The sequence below is a fragment of the Gossypium hirsutum genome, chromosome A10 (assembly GCF_007990345.1).
Source record: "Gossypium hirsutum isolate 1008001.06 chromosome A10, Gossypium_hirsutum_v2.1, whole genome shotgun sequence".
Lineage (NCBI taxonomy): Eukaryota > Viridiplantae > Streptophyta > Magnoliopsida > Malvales > Malvaceae > Gossypium > Gossypium hirsutum.
This window is the reverse complement of record NC_053433.1, coordinates 12277829-12300586: the sequence shown is the minus strand read 5'-3', so window position 1 is coordinate 12300586 and position 22758 is coordinate 12277829. Positions and strand designations below refer to the sequence as shown.

The 22758-nt window shown below is 31.4% G+C and overlaps 3 protein-coding genes across 4 annotated transcripts; 2 read left to right on the top strand and 1 right to left on the bottom strand.

Moving 5' to 3' along the window:
- The first annotated feature begins 2579 nt into the window (after window positions 1-2579).
- LOC107897209 (cytochrome c oxidase subunit 5b-1, mitochondrial) lies at window positions 2580-5868 on the top strand. The gene is made up of 6 exons (XM_016822572.2): window positions 2580-3095; window positions 3329-3414; window positions 3625-3678; window positions 4665-4731; window positions 4884-4963; window positions 5583-5868. The coding sequence occupies exons 1-6, from the start codon at window positions 2945-2947 to the stop codon at window positions 5640-5642; spliced, it is 498 nt and encodes a 165-aa protein (XP_016678061.1). The 5' UTR covers window positions 2580-2944; the 3' UTR covers window positions 5643-5868.
- A 7622-nt stretch (window positions 5869-13490) lies between these two features.
- Window positions 13491-16256, top strand: LOC107897208 (acyl-protein thioesterase 1 homolog 1). 2 transcript variants are annotated; one of them, XM_016822571.2, is made up of 9 exons: window positions 13491-13831; window positions 13993-14107; window positions 14709-14745; window positions 14874-14943; window positions 15043-15147; window positions 15257-15407; window positions 15566-15648; window positions 15733-15826; window positions 15910-16256. In XM_016822571.2, the coding sequence occupies exons 1-9, from the start codon at window positions 13801-13803 to the stop codon at window positions 15986-15988; spliced, it is 765 nt and encodes a 254-aa protein (XP_016678060.1). In that variant the 5' UTR covers window positions 13491-13800; the 3' UTR covers window positions 15989-16256. The 2 variants fall into 2 exon arrangements, with proteins under 2 accessions (XP_016678060.1, XP_016678059.1); XM_016822570.2 differs by having other exon boundaries at window positions 15551-15648.
- A 1816-nt stretch (window positions 16257-18072) lies between these two features.
- LOC107897207 (monothiol glutaredoxin-S15, mitochondrial) lies at window positions 18073-21035 on the bottom strand. Its single transcript, XM_016822569.2, has 7 exons — window positions 20887-21035; window positions 20718-20805; window positions 20298-20432; window positions 20065-20164; window positions 19663-19729; window positions 18568-18646; window positions 18073-18308 (listed from the first exon to the last, which is right to left on the bottom strand). Exons 2-7 carry the CDS (start codon window positions 20790-20792, stop codon window positions 18252-18254), a joined length of 513 nt encoding a protein of 170 aa, XP_016678058.1. The 5' UTR covers window positions 20793-20805; window positions 20887-21035; the 3' UTR covers window positions 18073-18251.
- Between the last annotated feature and the right edge of the window lie 1723 nt (window positions 21036-22758).

Sequence of the window (22758 nt, the reverse complement as noted above, 5' to 3'; positions counted from 1 at the left end):
TCCGCTAGTTCGTTGAAATCAGAAATGAATTGCATGTTGAATCAAATAAACAAAAATGAATAGAAATGGTGAAAATGGAGAAATATAAAACATTCGGAAATGATTATGATTTTCTCGAAAATAAAAATGAAAATGAAAATAGAGAAATGAAATCATTTTCAAATGATTATGGTTTTCTCCAAAATAAAAATGAAAATGGAGAAATAGAATCATTTGAAAATGAATGTGATTTTCTCCAAAATGAAAATGACCTGAAAAAAAATTATGTTTTAAAAAATGAAAATAAATCATTTGGTCATAATGAACCATTAAATGTAGAAATATTAAATATATTTTCTAATAGATTCCTTTACATTAAATTCCTCATGATTTTAACATAATTAGAATTGGCTTGAGAAGATTATTTAATTAGAAAAAATATTAAGATGCTTATTTTTGGAAATAGGAAAATAAATATTGAGTTAGGTTAAATTATAAAGTATTGGATTAAAAGCTTAAGAAATATTTGTAATTGGACCTGATATGGGAGAGGCCCAAAAGCCTCTTATGTTAATGAAGGGGACAACAAACCTTAGTATTATTAACTAGGGTTGCCTCCTATACTTTTAGATAGACTAAGAGTTTATTTTTCTAGTAATAAACTTCCACAGTTCAAGAATGGTTCTACCTCCTCTCCATATAAATAGATGACACCTATACAGCTATTTGCATAACTTTAAGATATTGTTACTTTGCCTGAAAATAGAGAAAATGTTTTCTCAACTATTAATTATATTTTTCGAAATAACAATTTCTTCTAGTTTCTATTTGAGAAGAGATTTCTATTTTCACACTTAAATAAAGAAAACTATTTCTAGTTATGTGTTTTGATTCGAAGCAATTTGTAGTACAAGAACAACGAAAAAGACCATTTGGTTAAAAGTTGGGAATGACAATGATCTGTTTATCCGAAAACACATGTGTGAATTCGTTTAGGGTTTTTTTGCTATAAATATCACCAACTGGCTTGGTTTTCAAAATTTTAATTTTTCATGGCACAAGAAACCCATTTTCGAACTGAAATTTTTTTCAATAGTTTGTCCATATTTGAAGATCTATTCATATGAAGAAACATATCTTGGAGATTGGATTGAATCAGATGAATCAATTAGATCCCTTATTTTAAAGAAATTGGGCTGAATAATTGGGTAACTTATTTTGAAGATTTTGTGACTTATCCTGGACTTTATGAAAATATTACATTTTTTAGCTACTACTTTGATAGAGAAATTAATTGTAACTAACCTAGGATGTTAGTAAGTCAGATTGATTTATATTCTTGATGCTTGTATAGAATTAATACAAATAGTTTTGCTCTTATATATCCATTTAAGAATTCTATTTTAATAGTGCATTTTTTAAGTAAACAAGTGAATCATTTGATTTATAAATTAAATTTTGCAGGAGGAAAAACTAAGAGGAGAGAGAATTAAATGTTAGGTGCAAATGTAAGGCTACTATATCGAGATATGGTGAGACTTAGGGCCTGTTCTTCTGTGCTTAAAAAAAGCACTTCTGGCTCCAAAAGTGCTTTTGGAAGAAAAGCTATGCAGAACAAGCTACTTTTGGCTGAAATTTTTGGCTTTTCAAAAGTGTTTTTCAAAAGCACTTCTGAAAAGGAGAAACTAAAATTTTTAGTTTTTCCTCTCCCAAAAGCACTTTTAGTGCTTAATTATTTTTTCACTCCTCCAATAATATAGTACTTTCTCTTTTTTTTCTTGGTGCTTAATTACAAATATGTTAAAATCATTAATTAAAAATAAAAAAATATTTTTTAAAATACTAAATTCAAATATTTAATGGTTATATTTAAATATTTAAAATGCAGTTTATATATTCTAATTAAATTTTATAAATAATTAATATTTATTACTTAAAAATATTTAAAATTTATTTATTACTTAAAAATATTTAAAATTTATATTTCATACATTAAAATATTAACAAGTTATAATAAATTTTTTATATTCTTACTAAAATATAATAATATTAACTAATTTAAATTTTATTTAAACGTATATTTGTTACTTGATAATAACATGTCTAAAATGAATATTTTATTTTTCAAAAGCACTTTTAGACAGAAATGTTAAACACTTAAATTTTAAACCAAACTTTTCAAAAGCACTACTCAAAATCACTTTTTCGCAACACTTTTAAAAAGTATTTTTCAAAAGTATTGTCAAACTAGTCCTTAAATAACTATTTGTATGATATTAAATATAATGAATTATCTCTTTGTTCTTGCAACTATCAACTTTGTTCTTTCAAATTCTTCCCTAAATATTTAGTTTTTTGTTAGAGTTAATTTCATTAGTCATCTTCAAACTATGACTCTCATATTAAATTGGCTATCTAATTTTAAAATGTTCTAATTATATCTCTAAACTATTAATATTATATCAATCATGTCTTTTTATTATTAAAATTATAATTTTTAGATATTCAAATTTACCAAACTTATTTGAATATTTTATAAAATATATGTTTTACCTTTTTTCTTTTATAACTGTATAAATTCCCTCTTGGAATCGCGGCAACGCTAGAAGCATTCCGAACTGATCTGAGAGGATGACAAGGGCACATGGCAACTTCTCCGTCCCAACCTCGCCAATCGTATAAAAACCTCAAACCGCACCCGGAAACCCGAAAACTTCCATAAAGTACACACGTGTAACAACATTGGCACGTGCTAAATATACCCCCAAAGAAATAAACAAACACTGAACCCCATCATCACTCCGCAGCCTCCCCCGTTCTTTGAAATCCTATTTTCCCTTTATCCGCACTGGGGAAAAGAATAGAGAAAAATTGCAATAGCTTTTTTTGATCGTCATAAAGAAAAAGCGCCGGGGCGTGACCTGAGATCATCAAAACCTAAACACGATCCTTTGATTTCCGAAATATGTGGAGAAGGCTACTTACTTCACAGTTCAAATATCTGGCAACACTTCCATGCCGATCCGCCTCTAAAACGGCGCCGCTTCCATTCAAATCTCACATTTCTCCTTCCCCTTCTGCTTCCCTCCTCGTTCGCCATTTCTCCGCCGAGTCAGGTAACCCTAGTTTTGTTAGATCCTCGTCTGTGATTCATTTTATTCTTCAGTCTTTTTTTTTATAAAAAAATTTCAAGCTTTGCATCCCTTAGATAGTGTTTTAGATGTTGTTTTTATAAAAAGAGGTTAAGTTAGATTTAGTTTATATTGGAAAGCAATACTGTTTGAGTGTTAGTCGATGTATCCGATATTGATTTTGCGGTTTTTGCTTTCTATTGCTTTGGTTTCTGTAGCGGATACTGCTGTGAAGAAGAGAGTTGAGGATGTAATGCCTATCGCTACAGGTCATGAACGAGAGGAGCTTGAGTCTGAGCTTCAGGCAATTTTTTTCCTTTTCCTGTTCTCTCTCTGTTTGGTTTTTAAATATGAGAACTTTCTTTTGGTGTTACTTTTATACTATAGAAGATTCGATTGTCGACTATGTTGTAATAACTTATGAGCATTATGGCGAAATTTGATTTACTGCCTTCTAAGTTTAGGGGCTACTGTTTTCTCATTCTCATTTTCTTTTTTGCTTTATCTTGTTTAGGGAAAGAAAATCCTTGAAGATGTAAACAACCCTGTTGGTCCTTTTGGCACAAAGGTTAGTATCTCCCCATCTATTACAACTGAGAATCCCAATTTGATCATGTCTGTGTCATCTTATATTTAATCGGTGGCAGATGGTGTTTAATTACTAACAATTACCCCCCCTCCCCCGCTATGAATTACTTCTATATTTTCCTTGGATTTAATAATTTATTTGGTTTATAATGGCTTCAAGTGCTTGGATTCTGTTCCCTTCTATTTAAATGGGTTTACTGATTACCTGTTATTGATGTATACTGGAACTACTTTTAATCCTTAGTGTGAGTGAATGTTTGCAAAAAAGATGTTTTTTGGTGCTTTTACAACATATATTTTCAATGTTATTAACTATTTGGAACTTCCAATGATTCATTCCTGTATTTGTTACTTGTAAGTGATTGTGTAATCAACTTATATTATTCCTTAAATTTAGTTTTTCTCAAGTAAGGGGTTATTAGTTTCATTTTATCTTCGTTGGCATGTCTTGTCACTGGTGGGTCTCTGGTCATCAGTAGACTAGGCCTTAGGGGTTGGGACTCCTGAACAGTGAACCTTGACCCTCCACTGAGGGTAACAATCCATATGCCAAACCTGGGTCGTTAATATTCTCTTGTTAGTAAAATTAACATGAGATGGTCTAATTTGCTTTCTAGATGATGGATTTACCACTTCCTCGGAAACTAAAATATTATAGATATCATACAAAGGAAAAAATTGTTTGTACAGAAGGTTCTGTTTCTGAATTTGTTAAAGATTTTAATGCGGTTCTTTTCTACATATGGATGAGCTGCAGTGTTTTATCCATTTACTGTTGAATCATGGCTTCCAAGTAATATTCTTTGTAAATTTATCATTTTGAGTTTGTGCCTGCTTTCTATTCTGCTAGAAACTGGAAATTTTACTGATAAAAAAAAAACCCAGAAATTTTGACCTTTATTAAAATCATAAGAGTGAGGTCATGACTTGACTTTTGATGTTAGAAGTTATTTTATCTGCCTGTAGGAAGCTCCTGCTGTTGTCAAGTCCTACTATGACAAGAGAATAGTTGGATGCCCAGGAGGTGAAGGCGGTATGTTTCCTTCCTCAATTCTCTGTTTCTGCTCTTCTAAGTTCTAACTGTGGTCTTTATTCTATGCTTTTGTCAAATTTGTACAAAATTGAGTCATTTTACTTGAATTAATACTTGTGTTCATTCGATTTGCTTTATGACAAAAAATGCAGAGGATGAGCATGATGTTGTCTGGTTTTGGCTGGAGAAAGGCAAGCCACATGAGTGTCCAGTTTGTTCACAGTATTTTGTGGTAAGTGCATATCATGAACTAGAGAACATTCATTCCTTATGTCCAAACCTTGAGCTGATGTATTTGCATTACATTTAAATGTCAATGTCCTTGCATTCATTGGATCCATAGCCTTTTAGGTATTTCTGGTAGCCAATACATGGATTCACCCAAAACTCTGAAGACCTGAATTAATTGCTAGCCATCTGGGGCATTGTGGGACAAATAAACAGTATTAGTCTATTCTCTGGCAACCCTCGTTTGCCCTAGTTGAGCATGGTTCATCAACAAGTTTGTGCAATAAATAGCTTCTATGAATGACTGTTATGTTGGGCAACTTGGTTCTGGTTACTTCATCTAGAACTCTGCAAATATGATCTGTGAATGCAACTAATAACCTCATATATTTTGTTGAGTTGCAAATGTTTGAGCTATGCGATATTTTTCTAGATGATTCTCAATTGACAAACAAAACTACAATGCAACAGATGCATGTAACGACCCAAAGACCAAAGTCTGATTTTAGGTGAACATGAATAGGTTTAAGGGGGAAGTGAGAGCAGTAGACTTTAAGCTTGACCAATGGTTCCATCCAATTCCCTGTGTGTTTTGGCTAATAATTTCTACCTATGTGGTGCAGCTGGAAGTTGTGGGACCTGGAGGACCTCCAGACGGACATGGTGATGATGATCATCATTAATTGCAACTTTGAATTTTTTTTCCTGTTGGAATAAAATTGCAGAAGACGATTAAATGATGTTCCAATATACAATGCACCTTCAAGATGTTCAAAAGCTGTTATCTGTCGTTTGGTTTTGCGATGGTATTCTCTGTTTCTTTATGGTACTTTAGACTGATACACAGGTATGGGAATTTTTTTGGTTAACTTAAACTGCATCGCCAAATAAATAAATCTTTTCCATTCATTAATGGGACTTATTGTTGTGAAGTTTTGAAGGATAATTTTATTGTCTTGGTATCGTTCATGGCATTTTGAAGGATAAATATTGACTGGTATCGTATCAGTACATGCAAGTTTTGTTTTTAATAGAAGTACATAGTAATGTGGTCTGAATCAGTCCATGCAAATCGTACTGCTTTAATTTCAACAAGCCAGAATGTAACAGTTAGGATGATATCGATAATTTCTTAAATGAGTTGGAGATACCAAGGGTACCGGAGGCCTTAAGCATTTTTTAACTTCTCCTTTCACTGAGATAGATATCCAAAAAGTAATGTTTTATTTGGGACCCTTTAAAGCTCCCCATATTCTTTCAACATTGATTCATGCGTAAACTTCCTTAAGATGGGTAGAATGCTCGAAGAATTAAACAAAACCTTCATTGTTTTAATACCTAGGAGATGGTATATAATGTTATCACGAAGATTTTGTTTCAGTGACTTAATCCAATCTTGGAGGCGATTGTCTCCCCATTTCAAAATTCTCTCATTCGAGGGTGATAATGTTATTCTGGCATCGGAGCTGTTGCAATTTATTGAAAGGAAATTCAAGGGAACTTTGGACCTAACCGTGAAGTGCATTTATATTGTTCCTTATCAGATCCATCATATGTAGTTTTTGTCCTGAAGGAGATTTAAGATTACCCTACCTATTTGTGCTCTGTCAAACCACGATAACAACAGGGGAAGATACGAGTCTCAAGGTGGGAAGGAGTATGCCAATAATTCTTTTATTTTTTGCGGATGATAAATTTTTTATTTTCAGAGAAAATAGAGATTTGTCTCGTGCAATCAAAAGTATGCTTAACCAATTTTACTTTTTCTCGAGGCTTTGCATAAATTATAACAAGTTGAGTTCATGATCAACAGAGATTGTCACTCCAAGTTTAAAAGGATATTCCAAGAAATACTTCAAGTAAAGACCACAATGGAAGTTGGAAGTGTCTGGCGATGAAGAAAGGCATGTGGAAGAAGGGTAAGTTTTTCCAATCTACTGCAAATAGAATGGAATCTCAACGTTCTTCCTGGAAAGCCAAATTCCTTGAACAAGGTGAAAAACTTACCTTGAGCTAGCCAGTTTATCATTTTTTATGTTTCCAAGCCCCAAAGAATATATGTAACAAAATAGATCTACTAATGTGCAAGTTTTGGCGGGTTTGAGAATCAAGGGTGGAAGAAAGTATGTTACATAAATTGAGACGATTTAGTCAAGCATAATTTCACTTGGCAAAGTAATAATAGATAGAAAACATCAAGCCTAGGAATGGCGATAAATTCAGAAGTAGTTCGCAATGAACTGCCCAAATTGGAGATGCAAAGATAGTAGGAATCAAAGTTGTTCTTTGAAGGAGCCGCAAAATCGTAATGGAAGATTTCTATGTGAAATCAACATACTTCCATGAACTGAGTAAATTCTATGAAAGATTCTAGACAATACCTTGCGATGCAAAGTTGAAGTTCAAAAGAGGATTAGATCCAATCATCATGCGGGATGTTAAGATTCATAGAAATAAAGTCCTGTTTGATGAAGGCAGGAATGGAGCTCATAAACCAGAACAAGAAAGCACACATTAACTGGGAAATTCCTAAGATGCGGGAATAACTCCAACTCTGGCCAGAGTTGTAATTAGAAGGAATAGGAATACGACTAATTCCTGGGTTATCCTTATTAAAAGACCACATTTAATATCATGGACAAATTTACGTGAGTATTTTATTTATTCCAAAATGTCACCCTAATAACTGTAACATAATAATAATAATAATAATAATAATAATAATAATAATAATAATAATAATAATGTTAATAATGTCAAAATTTAGACTTAAATTTTAAAATTTGAAAAATAGAGTTACTGAATTTTTAATAATTTGTAAATCTTTTTTTATATGTTAAATATTTGTATTAACTACCACCAATGTGGGGGGTTTCACTCATTTTTTGTAAGTTTTTCTAACTTATTTTAGTAATAGTAATAATTAGGTTAAAATATGCGTTTTTCATAAATTTAGAATTTTAAAATTTAGGTCTAACTGTTAGCACTGATAAATTTATTTTGTTATATTCAGGTTTATTACAATGCCATTTTTTTAGTTACATGGTTACCGAGTGGAAAATATTTTTATTTTAAAATGTCACATCAATAAATTTAATAACGTTAACAATTAGACCTGAACTTTGCAATCTGAAAAGTAGATGAACTAAATTTCTGAAAATAAAAGTACACATATTAAATTCTAACTTTGTGAAGAGTACAAAAACTTATGATATATTTTAACCTAAAAATTAATGTTTACTAAATGACTATTTATAAAATAATACAATAGCATCTGGAAAAAAAATCCGAAAATAAGCATAATTTATTTTTGGTTTGCTTTCCCCTCCTTTCACTTCACTTCTCTCCTCCTTTTCAAACACGTGGATGAGTTTGATTAAATATTGATTTTAATGGATGGTAATTCATATAAGAAAATTGTTAAAAGAAAGAAAGAAAAAATGAGTTAAATAAAAAGGTAATGTAGAAAGAAAGATGAATTTAATGGAAAAGCATAAGCAAATAAGTTGGAATATATGTTATTGTTTTGAAAAAAGAAGAATGGAATGGAGAAATGTAAGATGAAGGGTGTTGGACCCCAAACAAAAAAGAGACACACATAGATTCTCCTCATGCTGTATTCTGAAAGTTCATTTCATCCCTACCATTTATCACAAATAATCCCCCAAAGGTCAAAGGCAATATATTGTGTATCGGATTTGGGCATTTGTTAGGAAAGAAAAGGAGTGAATTTGCAGACCATTGAGAAGGAATATACAAACATCACAAGGAACGTGCCAAAATATTCAAAAGCAAAATCTCCATCTGCCTTTTTAAGGGGTTCTTCCATATGGCAATTTGCCTGCATGCTTTCAACAATAAAACACTTCTTTTTATAAGTTTCTAGGAAATTGGATTCCAACACCCTCTCCACTCTTACCTTAAACATGTATGTATGTATGTATGTATGTATATATACGCTTAGGTGATATTATCTAAAGATATATAAAATAGGTCATGATTGGTACGTGTATATTATTATTATCCTTTTTTGTAAATTGTGCACGTACATATATAATTTTATATCTCACAGCTTTAAGAATATATTTTAAATTTATATTTATTTCAGATTAAATTTACTATTTGTTCATCATAATGTTTAAAAGGGTGCCAACAAATGTATTTAACTTAACAAAATGAATCTAGACAAGAAAAGTAAGCTCAGTTAAAATATGAATTGGGTTTGGATTTTAATGCAATTTGATTTGATTTTAATATTATAATATTTTATTTTTTATGGATTGCCACGTGGATACTACATTAGTAAAGTTTATAGATGTTAATTTTTTTCATTCATTCTGGAAGTATTTGACAAACAATACAAATTTAATGGCCGAAAGAGATTAAATAAAGGGCTAAGCTACCATTTTCTTTTATAAAATTGGAGGGCTAAATAAATTATTAGGCCTTAAATTTATTTTATCTTAAAATTAATTTTTTATCTTAGAACCTGAGTTTTATTAGTTTTTCTTTCTCAGGCTTTAAAAGGTATTATTTCCTTGGAACTTAAACAAGGATTAGACTTGATCATGGGTGAGGCTAGCCGCCTAGACTCCACCTAAAAAATAAGAGGGTTTGAAAAAAATATAAGTCCAAAAAATAGATTTGGGCAAAAAATAGGGTCTATTTTCTAAATAGGCCGAGCCTCATGTAGATTTTTTGGCCTAGACTTGGCCCAAATCACACGCCTATACTTTTTTTTTGTATTTTCAATTTGCTGAAAATATTTATTTTAATATTTTTAGTGTATTATATTTTTTAAAATTTGTTTCTATATAAAAAATAATCTAAAAAAATTATTAAGGTCGAAATGGGTTGAGCTTAGGTTTAGCATTTTTCAATATGGGTTAAGCTTGGACAAAATTTTAGGCCATTTTTTGGGTTGGGCCTAAAATTCTGCATCAGCTTGACCCATAATCAAGTCTAAATTGGACAAACCAATATCCATTTCATGTTTTTTTTTTCTTTTCTTAAATAAACCAAAAAATAAAAATAAAAGAATAACATGGAAGTAAGCGTGTGAACCTACCTCTTTGATAATTTTTAGAGTTAATATATATAAAGGTACCTGAATTTGACAACTTATATCTATGTGGCAATTAAACTTTTTTTTGAATCTAACTGGATAGTGATACTTAAACTTGGAAATCATAAGCTAACTTATTACTTTTTTTTCTAGGTACCTACCTAATATTGTTAAAATGCACTGGCGTGGTGTTGACAACTAATAACACGGTGACACATGATAAAATTAAATAAAATAGAATTTTGAATAAATTAAATCAATTCAATCTCAAATATTTAAGGAAATTACATATATGTGATTAATTTGCTATCCTGGTGGCATTTTTGTTATATAGATAAAAAAAACAAAAAAAAAATGTGAAGTGTAAGGATATATGGGAGAAGAATAGTCAAATTGGAGAGCTTTATCACTAATTAATCTTTAACCTACATTCACTACTTAAATTATTTGCAGACACATTATAGGCATAGCAAAGACAAAAGGAAACCCCTATACCCTCTATCTGTCGTGTTCATGCATGAGAGAACCAGCTTTTCTTTTTCCTCTTAATCTCTATATAATATTATGCTAATGCTTGCACTTTATTCAGTTTGCTTTTATTTCTTTGTTTTACTGCAATCTAGCTTTTCAATTAATAAAGGGAGCCTTGTATATTATATTAAAATTATCTTCTTTTCTTTTTTTCTAGTGTTGCTATTATACATGTATACGTGTGAAAATAATGTATTTACATAATTGGTGTACTTTTAAAAATAACAATCAATAAATAATATAATATATGTTTAGAAACTAATAATAATAACATACGAGATATGCATGAAACTAAAATAAAATAAGTAAAAATAAATTTAAATAGTTAAAAAGTTTGCATAATAATATTAAAGTGTACAAAAAAAATCAAATTAAGTAAAGTTTTGATTGCAGTAGTAAAGTTGAGATTTTATTATTGTTAATAGTATAGGTTCAAATATTAAGCAATTTTTTTTATAGGTTTTAAAATATAAAACGAAAAACCAAAACCAAAAGTACAATGGTAATAATTTAACAAATTCTAAGTATAGAAAGATATTTTCATAATTTTTCCAATTGAGTTGATATAGGATTAACTAATTACATCAACTTAATCAAGGGTTTAAAATTAGGTGAATATAATTATATGTTATTTGAAACCAAGCATTAAATTCAAATTAGAGTTCATTAATCATATATATATATATAATGTATTATTAAATCTAACTATTTATATTAAATATGTGTAAAATATAAATACTTGATAAGAAATAAAATGGCATGATAATATAATATATGTGTAAGATTAGTACTGTTATGTTTATAATATATTTGATAATGTATAATTATGTAGAACATAAAACTATATCCTACATTACGTCCAAATTTAAGTAACCTTCAATATTAGATTTCATGTATTTCTTTTATTCCTATAGATGTTGAACAAATGCTGGTTTCCACCCCATGTGAGACTCATTCAAATGGCCATCCAGTTACCAAGACAAGCATATCACCACTTGTTTCATTATTATTATTATTATTTTTCTTATTCATCAATTAAATTATAAAATGTACCTTCATCTTTAACCCACATTCACTCAATTAGTTTATTTTTCACCGAAAATGAAAGATATATAGGGGAACCTATAGCTATTCTCTCTTGCATGGTTTCAAAACGATGTCCTAGTCAATGCTTCACCAGCACCACCTTTTTTTTTTCCAGGAGAATCCTTTTAGATTTCATTGTCACTGCAATTTTGGGAGCCAGCTTTGCAGATTAGATGAACTAGGAGAAAAAAAATAATTTTATATTTACTTGAGCTAGCTTCAACTATTCCCTCTTTTTGAAGTAATATATATTTGTTTTAAAGAGTCACAGAATCTTGGAGGAGAAGAAAATTTGCAAATGTTAAAATTCGAATTAAAATTAATGGAGTCACGTCACATCTTAAGAATCTTAGGTATAATTTAATTTTATTGATACAAATTGGCTGCTGCATTACATAATATATACGAGTAATAAATTAGACTATACCTAAAGGGTAGTGCCAACAGCATATGTTGTTTTCAAGTTATAATAAGCAAAGAATCAATTAAGTATATATAAACTCAAAAAAAAATAAAAAATTAAGTATCATTCCAATATCTAAATATATACTTATTGGTTGATTCTTGCCCAAAATGAGTGTATGGGGTAGGGTAAAGGTGGAGTTGACAATGAAAAAGTCGGCCCAATGTTTTTCCCAGAAAGGATGAAAAACAAAGAAAAAAATTTACTGAAAAAGGTTGACCTACAAGGTAATCAGATGCCTCCATTCAACACAGTGACCAATGATGGCTTGCCCATGTCAGCTGTAATTTTTCCTCTTAGTCAATCAGATATATGTAGAGTTCTGTTTTTTTTTTGAAGAAGGAATTTTTGGTTATTGAACATTACAGCTAGAAGGCAGTAAGCCACAGATGGATGACAACTTGAAAATGATATCATTAAGCTGATGAGTGCATATATAAGACAAACAAGTTACTGGTCTAGTGCAAAATTTACGTGGATTCGAAGTTGATTCAATCTTTGTGTCTGTAATTAATCCTCTTTACCGTTAAAGAAAAAAAGGCAAATGAGGAATTTTCTTTATTAATGTTGCATTAAAGGTGCATTATTTTATAGGTACAAAAGTGATGAAATAATATGGGTTCAGAGACACTGAACTGAATGAACATGAAACCAGTTAAAATGGTAGTCTGTAACTCTGCAAATAAACCTTTTTCTTTTCTTTTTGGCTTGGCATAGGGTTTTGGCTATGATAGTAAACCATGTGAACCCTTCAAACATAACCTTTAAATAGAAGGGGTAACATGGTTAGTTGAAGTAAGAGGTGCAGTTCTGGACTTACTATGTGCTGAGTACTTATGGTGTTCCCCATGAATATAAACAAACAGAACTTTTATGGTGGGAATTGAGCACCCAGAAATTAAAGTGGCAAGCAGGAAAGTAAGAAAGAGGAATGCAGGATAAAAAGAAGCTAAATCCAGGTTGATTAACTTTATAAATATATACAAAAAAATCCCCCAAAAAGAAAAGATTTAGTTTATACATATTTTAATATGTTATTGCATGTACATATGTGCTTCATATTTCTGTAAGAAAAATGAGCTTCACAGGAGAAAGGGAAAACAAAATGAAACTCAGCTAGTGTCATTTCAGTAGTATATTTCTATAATACCAAAAAAATTATGTAAAGGATGCATGAAAGTTATAAAACTTGTAAGCATTTTGGTTAATGGGTATCAATCAAATCATCAAAAGAAATGATAAACAAATGATTGTGAAAAGATAATATCTTTTTCAAATTTAGGTTATTCTTTTCTTGTTTTCAGTAATATTCTGTTGAGTTGTTGCTGGAGGGTTTAGCTTTATTTTTTGGCCACTGCCCACAAGCATAGATTCTCTCATTGTTGAAAATCTGTAGTAAGGGATGGATGATGGTGCTCTGCTTGGATTCTCTCTCTGCTATTCAAAAGATTTTTTGCTTTTGTCATTGTCTTTACCCCTTCCTTTTCAAGGATGCCCCTCTCTCCCTCCTTTTCTTTGTGTTTTCTAGGCAATGTTTAGGCTCATTATGTAACCTGTTGTACTCTATTCACCTGTTTTTATTCCATTTCCACACTCTCCATTTGGTTATAAATACACATTTCCCCTTCTGGGTTTTCTTCATTGTATCACCTCTTCTCTCACTTTGTCATTAGGTATAGACTGAGAGGGAAAAAAAATGAGCTATTCACATAATACCATGGGCTCAGGTTTGTTACTTTTCTCTATAATTTTACCCCCCTTTCTCATTTCAACTTGTTGAACTTCACTAATTGCTGATATGTTCTTGATTCGCTTACAAGGTTTCTAGTAATGTCTTCTTTGGACCAGACATTTCGATTGTTGACCTCCATTGATGCTTCTTTTTTAGGTAGTAGAACTGCTAGAAGGACATTTGATTTTGGAAGGACACATGTTGTTCGACCTAAAGGGAAACACCAGGCAACTATAGTATGGCTTCATGGCCTTGGTGACAATGGCTCAAGGTGTTGCTTCTTTTTCCTTTATTTTTCACTTGCTGCTGATGTATGTTCTTCATTTTCAAGTTCATAATATGAACATCCAAGCTGTTCATCACTTTTGCATGTAGGAAGCTCATATCAATGCTATGTTTTTTTCCCGCTATTAAGATGTTTATTTATTTTGTTGCCTCATCGTATCTTAAGCTTAATTTGGGAAGCCTTAAATGTGAAAAAAGGGCATATTCCATGCCCATAGATTAGGGACCACAAATTAAAATTTCTTCCCATGCCAAAAATAACAAAACATTAATTACCTTTAGGCAAAGGATATTCGTTTTCTAATTTAGTATTATAGGTGGTTCTGGAATTCTTATACTTTAATCCCAAAGCAGTAAAGCATAAACGTGAGATTCAAGGTAAAAGTAAAACTGATTTTACTATTTACCTTTTCACCTTGCATGAACTAAGGGTGGAAAACCTGCAGTTTTTTGGCTGAATTCATTTGATTCCTCTAATCTCATCATCTTAGATAAAAAAGCATACAACTTGATATGAAATTATATAAATTGCATTTAATTATAATGAAGCATTTTCCAATCCTCATTTCGTTCCTGTTTTGTTACAGCTGGTCCCAGCTCTTGGAAAGTCTTCCTCTTCCAAATGTAAGGGTGCTTTCATATTTTACTTTTCAACTTATATTGTCTCTATATACATACTGTCTTCTCCTCCAATATTTCAAATGATTCTCGCATGTGTGTTTATGTATATTTCTCTTGATTCTATGTTTCAGATAAAATGGATTTGCCCAACTGCTCCTACTCGTCCTGTGGCTTTACTTGGGGGATTTCCTTACACAGCATGTAAGAAAAATTTTTGGTTCCATCATCTGGTTTATGACATAAACAGTATGTTGCTTTGACAACGGACACTGATATAATCATATAAATATCTTGCATCAGGGTTTGATGTTAGTGAGCTGTCAGAAAATGGTCCAGATGATTGGGAGGGTTTAGATGCCTCAGCAGCTCATATTGCAAACTTGTTGTCAACAGAGCCATGTGATGGTATTTTGAAGGCCTTATCGTCTACAAAATAATAACCTCCTTGCAAGATTTGATTCAACAAAAGAAATTAAATGAAAAACTTACTATCTTATCAATTTCCCTTCGCCAGTTAAGGTCGGAATTGGAGGCTTCAGTATGGGTGCTGCAATGGCACTTTACTCTGCAACTGCTTTTGCTCTGGGAAGGTATGGAAATGGCAATCCATACAACATCAACCTAAGGGCAATTGTTGGACTAAGTGGATGGCTTCCTGGTTCAAGGTATTACCGTCTACATCGTTCGAAATTAATTTTCTAACAAACTTACCTGCCCAACTCTTTCATGTTTTGGACTTCTTTTCCAAACACAAAGATTAGTTTTGTCAGAAATCATCATGATGTAATGATTTACTTGCTCATCTAAGGTGCTACGTTTCTAGGTGCTTAAGGAACAAAATAGAAGTATCACATGAAGCTGCACGGCGCGCAGCTTCGTTGCCAATTATGCTTGGCCATGGAACCTGTATGTATCTTCATACTACACTTAATGAACTTTTCAATTCCTTGTTTTGTCTACTAAACTGATCCTCTTATAATCTTATTGCAGGTGATGATGTTGTCCCTTACAAACATGGAGAAATATCTGCCCATTCCTTGAATGTAGCCGGATTTCGAAACCTCACTTTTAAAAATTATGAAGGGTAACTATTAGGCTCTTACAATAACAGTAACAAGCTCATTGTTAATTCACCAAGTTTTTAAATTTTTGATCTGGTTTGTGCAGGATTGGTCATTACACAATCCCTAAAGAGATGAATGAGGTCTGCAATTGGCTTACAGCAAGACTGGGGCTCGAGGGATAACGCTAAATATAGCAAAGAGTCGGGAAGCAATAATGGTGAAAAGAGAGAAGACTGCATATGTTACAAGTAGGTAGTAAACAAAATGGATTGTTAGGGTATATGGTATACTTGAATTAGCCCTCTTAAATCCCTTTTAGTCTGTTTTACCTCTCCTTAAAAATAAGAAAGTTTCGGATGTAGGAGGTAGATTGTAATAGCCTAGTGAGTCTGTTGTACTTTTTGAGACCATTTTGGTAATAGTTAATGTGATATATACTGATATTTGAAACTGGTGGCATTTGGCTTCTATCTTCATTTTGTTTTCCTTTCTAGCATTTCCGACAGTAGGAACTGAGCTGCAAGACAGAACATAAGACTGCTTATATGGGCAAGTTCTTCCCACACTTGATGCAATCAGACATAACCTCTAGCTACTCATGAGACAGATTCTTCCATTTCTTTTGCACTCCGCAATGTTTGATCCTGTAAATTCCAGCATATCAAAGTCATTAGCAAAGGGCATAACAATACATGTGCCAACATGGAAGTTAAAAAGTGTGGAACATCTCCTATAATTGACATCAATCGAATAATATCTGGTATAATTCCAGCAGTGAGTGAACTTTTCAACATCTGTATGGTAATCAAGCAAAATCTTAACTTATTCCGCATAAGAATCAGGAAAAATAAAATCCTTAAAGTTCACTGTGTTGGTTGGGATAGGAGGAGACACCGCAAAGGCCTATTTGAAAGAGCTTGAACGCAAATCATTTTCTCCATCTCAATACACAACGATTCTTAACACGATTTAAGCTCTGAATTGTTGGTTAGGTATGTTTCCAAAAGCAAATACTCAGAACAAAAAAATCAATACAACAATGCTCCAAAGCGTGTATTTAAGTTACTATCTTTATAATTCTATTTGCTCACTTCTATTTTGGTATGTAAAAAAACTACAAATACATGAATATTGAGAATACAATTAACTCTGACATGCTGAGCACGGATGGTATATAACAAAAATATCAAATTTTATAAACAACTTATACAATATTTTTTATAGAATAATCTAATAATATTAACTAAAGAGAAAAAGAACTTTATTTTCTGAAAATCTTTTTGGAGGTATCTTGCAAATGAATTTTGAGTTCTCAAGTGAGAGATAAAGTATCCATTTAGATTGACACATCTCTTAAAAATATAACATATAATTTTAGTAATTATAATTCTGTGTTAAAAATAAAGTGCTATAATTTTTTATATTAAGAGACATAACATTATGAGTAATGACAAGTCTTGGATTATTAATCAAATGTACTTAGGATCTTTTATTTATAGCTAGTGAAATATTATATGTTTATGCATCATCAACCAATAGAAGTTCATGAATATTACTTCAATCTTTTAACTTTAAAAAACAAAAAAAAGAAAGACAAATAATCATAATGGACCGCAATTTCCTTTCCATCCCTACCCCATTACGCTTCATAATTTTAATTGATAAATTTATGCTTGTTTAAGCTATTGAATTATTGGGTGGGACATGGTGGGATTGGGTTATGGCACGACAACTGGATGCAGCAGAAACGGAGAAATCTTGTAGCTGCTTTAAAATCTTTAGAAAAGGCAATTACCCGGAATCCATTAGGATTTGGCAGATACATACATGTGCTTCCAATGAATATATGCTTCAGTATTTATGCCTCTGCTAACAAGAAATGATCCCATCATACTTTTTAACTCTCAACTTTTGGCAGTCACATAATTGGCATTCCTTGTGGCGTAACGTCAACCATGAGAGTGTAGGAACCTCGTCTTCCATCTAGAGAGGTTACATACATCCATGAAAATAACTGATTTGCTTGTTGCAGGAGATGGGTTAGTTTTAATGCAATTGCAGCCTCATCATATTACCATTTCATTCATTGCAAGTATTAATCAACTTTGTATCAATAGGAATTTAGGTGGAAAACTGGGTGTTTATACTTCCAATTTGAAGCTTAAGGGGTGTTGCAATTGCAAACCGACAATAGTAATGGAGTGATAACTCAGATACAATCTATTTTCACGTAGCAGAGGTTTTAATATGGCACACAGACAATAAATAAATAAAGTAGAACAAATAAGATTATTTTTTGAAAGTTTTTAACAAGTCAAGGTCATCATACATTAGTAACATATGGAACCTTTTTATCTTTATCATCTTCCAGAGAAGAAAAGGGGCAAACAAAAATACTTTCAAATAAAGCAAAAACCTACTACAATCTTGAGATTCAACAGTGAATTATCCGAGCTTCGGACTGCCTACAATATCCTTGAGCTTTTCTTTCAGTTCTCCATTCTGCACAAGTACATATTAAATGCATCAGCTATGAGCTATGTTATCAAGGGTTGAGTGTCCTATACAGACGTGTTTAATTTTTTAGAAGTTTATTTCATTTATTTGGAGGACCATATTCTTCATTTTCATGTCTAAATCTATGTTAAAACACAATTTCCAGGCACAAATGCCTTAATTAAAATGAACCGTTCAGGTAACATAGTTGATAAATAGTCCTGTATAACTTGCGCAAAGGGAGACAAAAGAAACAAGACTTAACCTGGTGCATGTTGAGAATTATATCTGAACCCCCAATGAACTCTCCCTTAATAAATATCTGAGGAAATGTGGGCCAATGGCTGCAAGAAAGAAAATGTGATGAGCGGAAATAAGCACATTATAAGAATATCATCTATGGATGTTAATTAACCGTTTCTGAGATGAAAAATCTATCAATTTCATCAAAATAATAAAACCTATTGACCCGCATAAAACTAACATCATGTAACTACTCTTGAGCTAAAAATAAACAAGAAATCAATTAGAAAAGAAAGATTAGGCATAAAGCTGAAACACTGAATGCAAGTAAGCCTAACCCTCAATGTGGAATTTGACCTTTTAACCATAACCACCTCTAATAAGAACATCTGAATGTAGCTATACAGCTGTAGAACTACGGAGTGACATATCTGTGTCCTTTTCAGTTATAGGAAAACTTATTTGGATATGCCCTGGGAAGATTGATTAACAAATTTGATATTTCATTATTTGAACAAGGAATTATTTTCACTCCATGACTGTCGAAACAAATATTTTTCACTAACTGAGCAATATAACATGCTCATGTTCAAATAAGAGGATGTAGAAGAAAAAAAAAAAGCATTTCAGTTGTTTCTGTGAATTGAATTCCATATAAAATAGTTTCCTTTTTATATTTACGGCCTTCTGCTTCAACCAAATACAAACTAAGTGATAGGATAGAACAATTATAAGAAATAGTTCTCAAAATCAACAGAAAGATTAGGTTTAAGAAAAAAAGGAAAATCTTGGCATAGCATCAATTTGTTCAGTGAAACCCATCGGAAATCTATAGGTCTAAAGAGATTCTTGACTCTTCCACAAGATACATTAGACATTGATGGAACAAAGATTGACAGCCCACCCAAGCCCCAGGACAGAGGCTTCATTGACTGACAAGTGTCAGCTCTCGGCAAGTCATTTTATTATGAAAACATAAATAAAAAGGAATATCATGTTCAAACCATGAAAACGAGAGAACCCTAGACTAAAAAAGAGAGTTTGAATGTCCACTTTCTTTTACCAAAACTACAATTAGGTTAGCCTTTGGAGTAAATACTAGAAAGGGTCAACTTACCTGAAGGCTTTAACAGCACTTTTCAGCTCAGGATCTTCCAGAATATTTCTTGCACTTAAAGGAACATCTGCATCAGCCAGAAATTTGATAAGAATACAAAGCTACTAATGCATTAGCTATAACAAACCAAAAAAATTACACCAAGATAAAACAAACATGCATGGAGCAATCGGCAAACACAACAGACATAAATCCTTTTGGTCGTGCAGCTCATAAGTTAACACTTGTACTAATTTTCTTCCAAAGGAGCATAACTCAAAAAGACATTAGTATATGATTCATACACAGAGAGACACACAAACAATAAAGCAGATGCAGACTTGCCCATAGACAGATTAATTACCAAACAAAAACTGAATAAAGAAGTGGGTGAAATATTCATGTCATTCTATTAATACTTACTGTAGTGTTTCAACACTCTTACTGCCAATGAACTGAATCCACATTGAGGAAAATCAGGTACCCCTTTCATGTAAATCATCACAGGATTTTCCTTGACATCCTAGAATAGCAGTTAATCACAATCAATAATACCATAGCCTACGTGACAAAGAACATTTCTGAGCTACAAAGGAGACAAAAGTTCCAATCAACTTGTCTATATAACATGTAACATATGAAAAGGGCATACCTACCTGCTCAACAACATCCTTCAAAGAAACATCAGAACTCTGAATCTTATTTGTTGGTTTAAAATCTTCATGTGTATCAGGGTCACCGGGAACAGATGTTGAGTATTTCAACCCACTCGGGTAGAAGGATCCAATTACCTAGTAACACAAGAACAAAACTAAGACCTTTTGAAATTAAAACAAGATAATTCACGAGGGGCACCATTGAATCAAAACACTAAACTTCAGTCACAGATTTAGCAAAGAAACCACATTTTGAAGCAGTCAACTCCGCGAATATTTAAAAAGGCTAGAGCTGAATATTTAAAAAGGCTAGAGCTGAACTATCTAAAACCCTAAACCCTAAAACCAAAACTAACATGAATTGATATCACTACATCATGAAAGCAATGAATAATAATAGTAATAATAACTAGTACATACGTTTCTACTAGAAAGAGCAGCTGGGACAGTAGCGATGGCCTTCAACACCGCGTTTGACGATAATAATCTAGCCATGACCTCCCAAATTCTGATTATTCAAAATAACTAAAAATTACAATAGACAAAATCAATCAACTGCAACTAAAAGTTGAACATGAAATTTGTTTACCTTCGTAAAAAGAAAATAAAAAACCAGATGCGGAACGCCTAGGGCTCTGCAAAGAAAGGAGGGGAAGCGAGCAAAGTGTTTATTCCGGAATGGTCTGAAGAAAAGGGAGATTTGCAATCAAGTCCAAAAGTTTAAGTTAATGTTGTTTTGATCTAAATCTTTTGCAGTATATTAATCTAGATCTTATAATTTACAACTCATAAATTATATCCTTCCCTTTATAAACAGTATGAACACATGGATGTAATTGTAATTTGACAACTTTGCAAACAGAGTCGAGGATCGGGATAAAAAGTATTAAATTATAAATTTTTGGCTTAATGTAAAATTTAACTTTTATCAATCACATTTTCTTTAATATAACTCTTCCTTTTTTAGTCAAATTTAACTTTTTAAATGAAAATTTTAATTAAAACATTAATTTTTTGACGAGAAGTATGATTGCCTATTAGAGGTGTCCATGGGCTAGGCCAAGTTCGGTCTGAGCCCAACCAAAATCTTATGCCATAATTCGACACGGCTAAAAAATAGATTTAGATTTTTGCCCAAACTCGACCCGAATTATATATATTAAACCTGGGCTCAACCCGACCCTTTTTTATACAATATTTAGAATTAATACATGTTATTTATTATTTTTTAAAATATAGAAATTTTTTAAACAAATTTTAGAAATAAATTTAATATATTGAAGAGTAAATTACTAAAATAGTCACTTTTGTTTACCTTGGGTTATATTTTAGTCACTTATGTTTGAAATGTTACGTTTTAATCACTTACGTTATCGTGTTGTAACATTTTAATCACTTAGTCATTAATTGTCGTCAATAATGTAACGATAAGTTGACATGACACATTAAATCATAATTTAAAACTAAAATTTTAAGTTAATTTATACAATCGGTCCCTACGTTTTTGTCATTTTGAGCAATTTAATTTTTTTCTTTTATATTCTTTTCACTTTCCTTTTTTCTTTATTTTCCATTCTCTTCTACTTCTCTCTTTGTTTTCCTCCCTTCTCCATTTCTTTTAACGTAGTTTTTCTATATTTTCCATTTGTTAAAACTAGCCCCTATACTTTTATTTTTTGAAAAATTTAATTTTTTTCGAGTGAGGCGAGCTTGTGGACTAGTTTTAACAAATAAAAAACAAAGAAAAACTACATTAAAAGAAATGAATAAGGGAGGAAAACAAAGGGAGAAGCAGAAGAGAATGGAAAAAAAAAGAAAAAAAAAGGGAAAGTCAAAAGAATAAAAAAAATTAAATTGCTCTAAATGAAAAAATATAGGGACTAATTGTAGAATTTAACCTAAAATTTTCATTTGAAATGATGATTTAAAGTGCCCATTAGCTTACTGTTACACCTTGACGATAATTAACGGCTCAATGACTAAATTGTTACAACACGATAACGTAAGTGACTAAAATGTAACATTTCAAACATAAGGTGACTAAAATATTACCTGAGGCAAACAAAAATGACTATTTTAATAGTTTACCCTATATTAAAATTAATACAAACAACTAATCGATTTGAAATAGAAATGTACTAAGAAGATGAAAAAATTTAAACAAACTTCTAAGGATCTTCTTTACTGTTTAATTGGCAGTCCTTATGTATACAGAGTATAATATATTAAATTTTGTCTTGTTATTATTATTATTTTAAGTTTGGTATTAAATTTTAGCCAAATTTAATCTTAATATAACAAATAAGTTTTTTATTATGGAACAAGATATTAAAATGTAAAAAAAACCAATTCTATGAAGAAGTTATTATAACTAATTCTTAGTGATAGTAGCAAAATCTTAAAACAATAATACATACCACCAACTATGGGTTTGCCTAAGAGAATAAAGACCACGTTGCTT

Bases quoted from the DNA above. Each gene is read 5' to 3' on its own strand.
- LOC107897207 (XM_016822569.2), bottom strand. From the start codon at position 20,792: ATGGCTAGATTATTATCGTCAAACGCGGTGTTGAAGGCCATCGCTACT. The intron at 20,165-20,297 runs GTAGGTATGCCC...CTGCTATTCTAG, and splicing joins TGAAGGATGTTGTTGAGCAG to GATGTCAAGGAAAATCCTGT. The intron at 19,730-20,064 runs GTAAGTATTAAT...TGGCTGATGCAG, and splicing joins AAGAGTGTTGAAACACTACA to ATGTTCCTTTAAGTGCAAGA.
- LOC107897209 (XM_016822572.2), top strand. From the start codon at position 2,945: ATGTGGAGAAGGCTACTTACTTCACAGTTCAAATATCTGGCAACACTT. The intron at 3,415-3,624 runs GCAATTTTTTTC...TATCTTGTTTAG, and splicing joins AGCTTGAGTCTGAGCTTCAG to GGAAAGAAAATCCTTGAAGA. The intron at 4,964-5,582 runs GTAAGTGCATAT...TATGTGGTGCAG, and splicing joins TTTGTTCACAGTATTTTGTG to CTGGAAGTTGTGGGACCTGG.
- LOC107897208 (XM_016822570.2), top strand. From the start codon at position 13,801: ATGAGCTATTCACATAATACCATGGGCTCAG. The intron at 14,944-15,042 runs GTAAGAAAAATT...ATCTTGCATCAG, and splicing joins GGGATTTCCTTACACAGCAT to GGTTTGATGTTAGTGAGCTG. The intron at 15,649-15,732 runs GTATGTATCTTC...ATCTTATTGCAG, and splicing joins TATGCTTGGCCATGGAACCT to GTGATGATGTTGTCCCTTAC.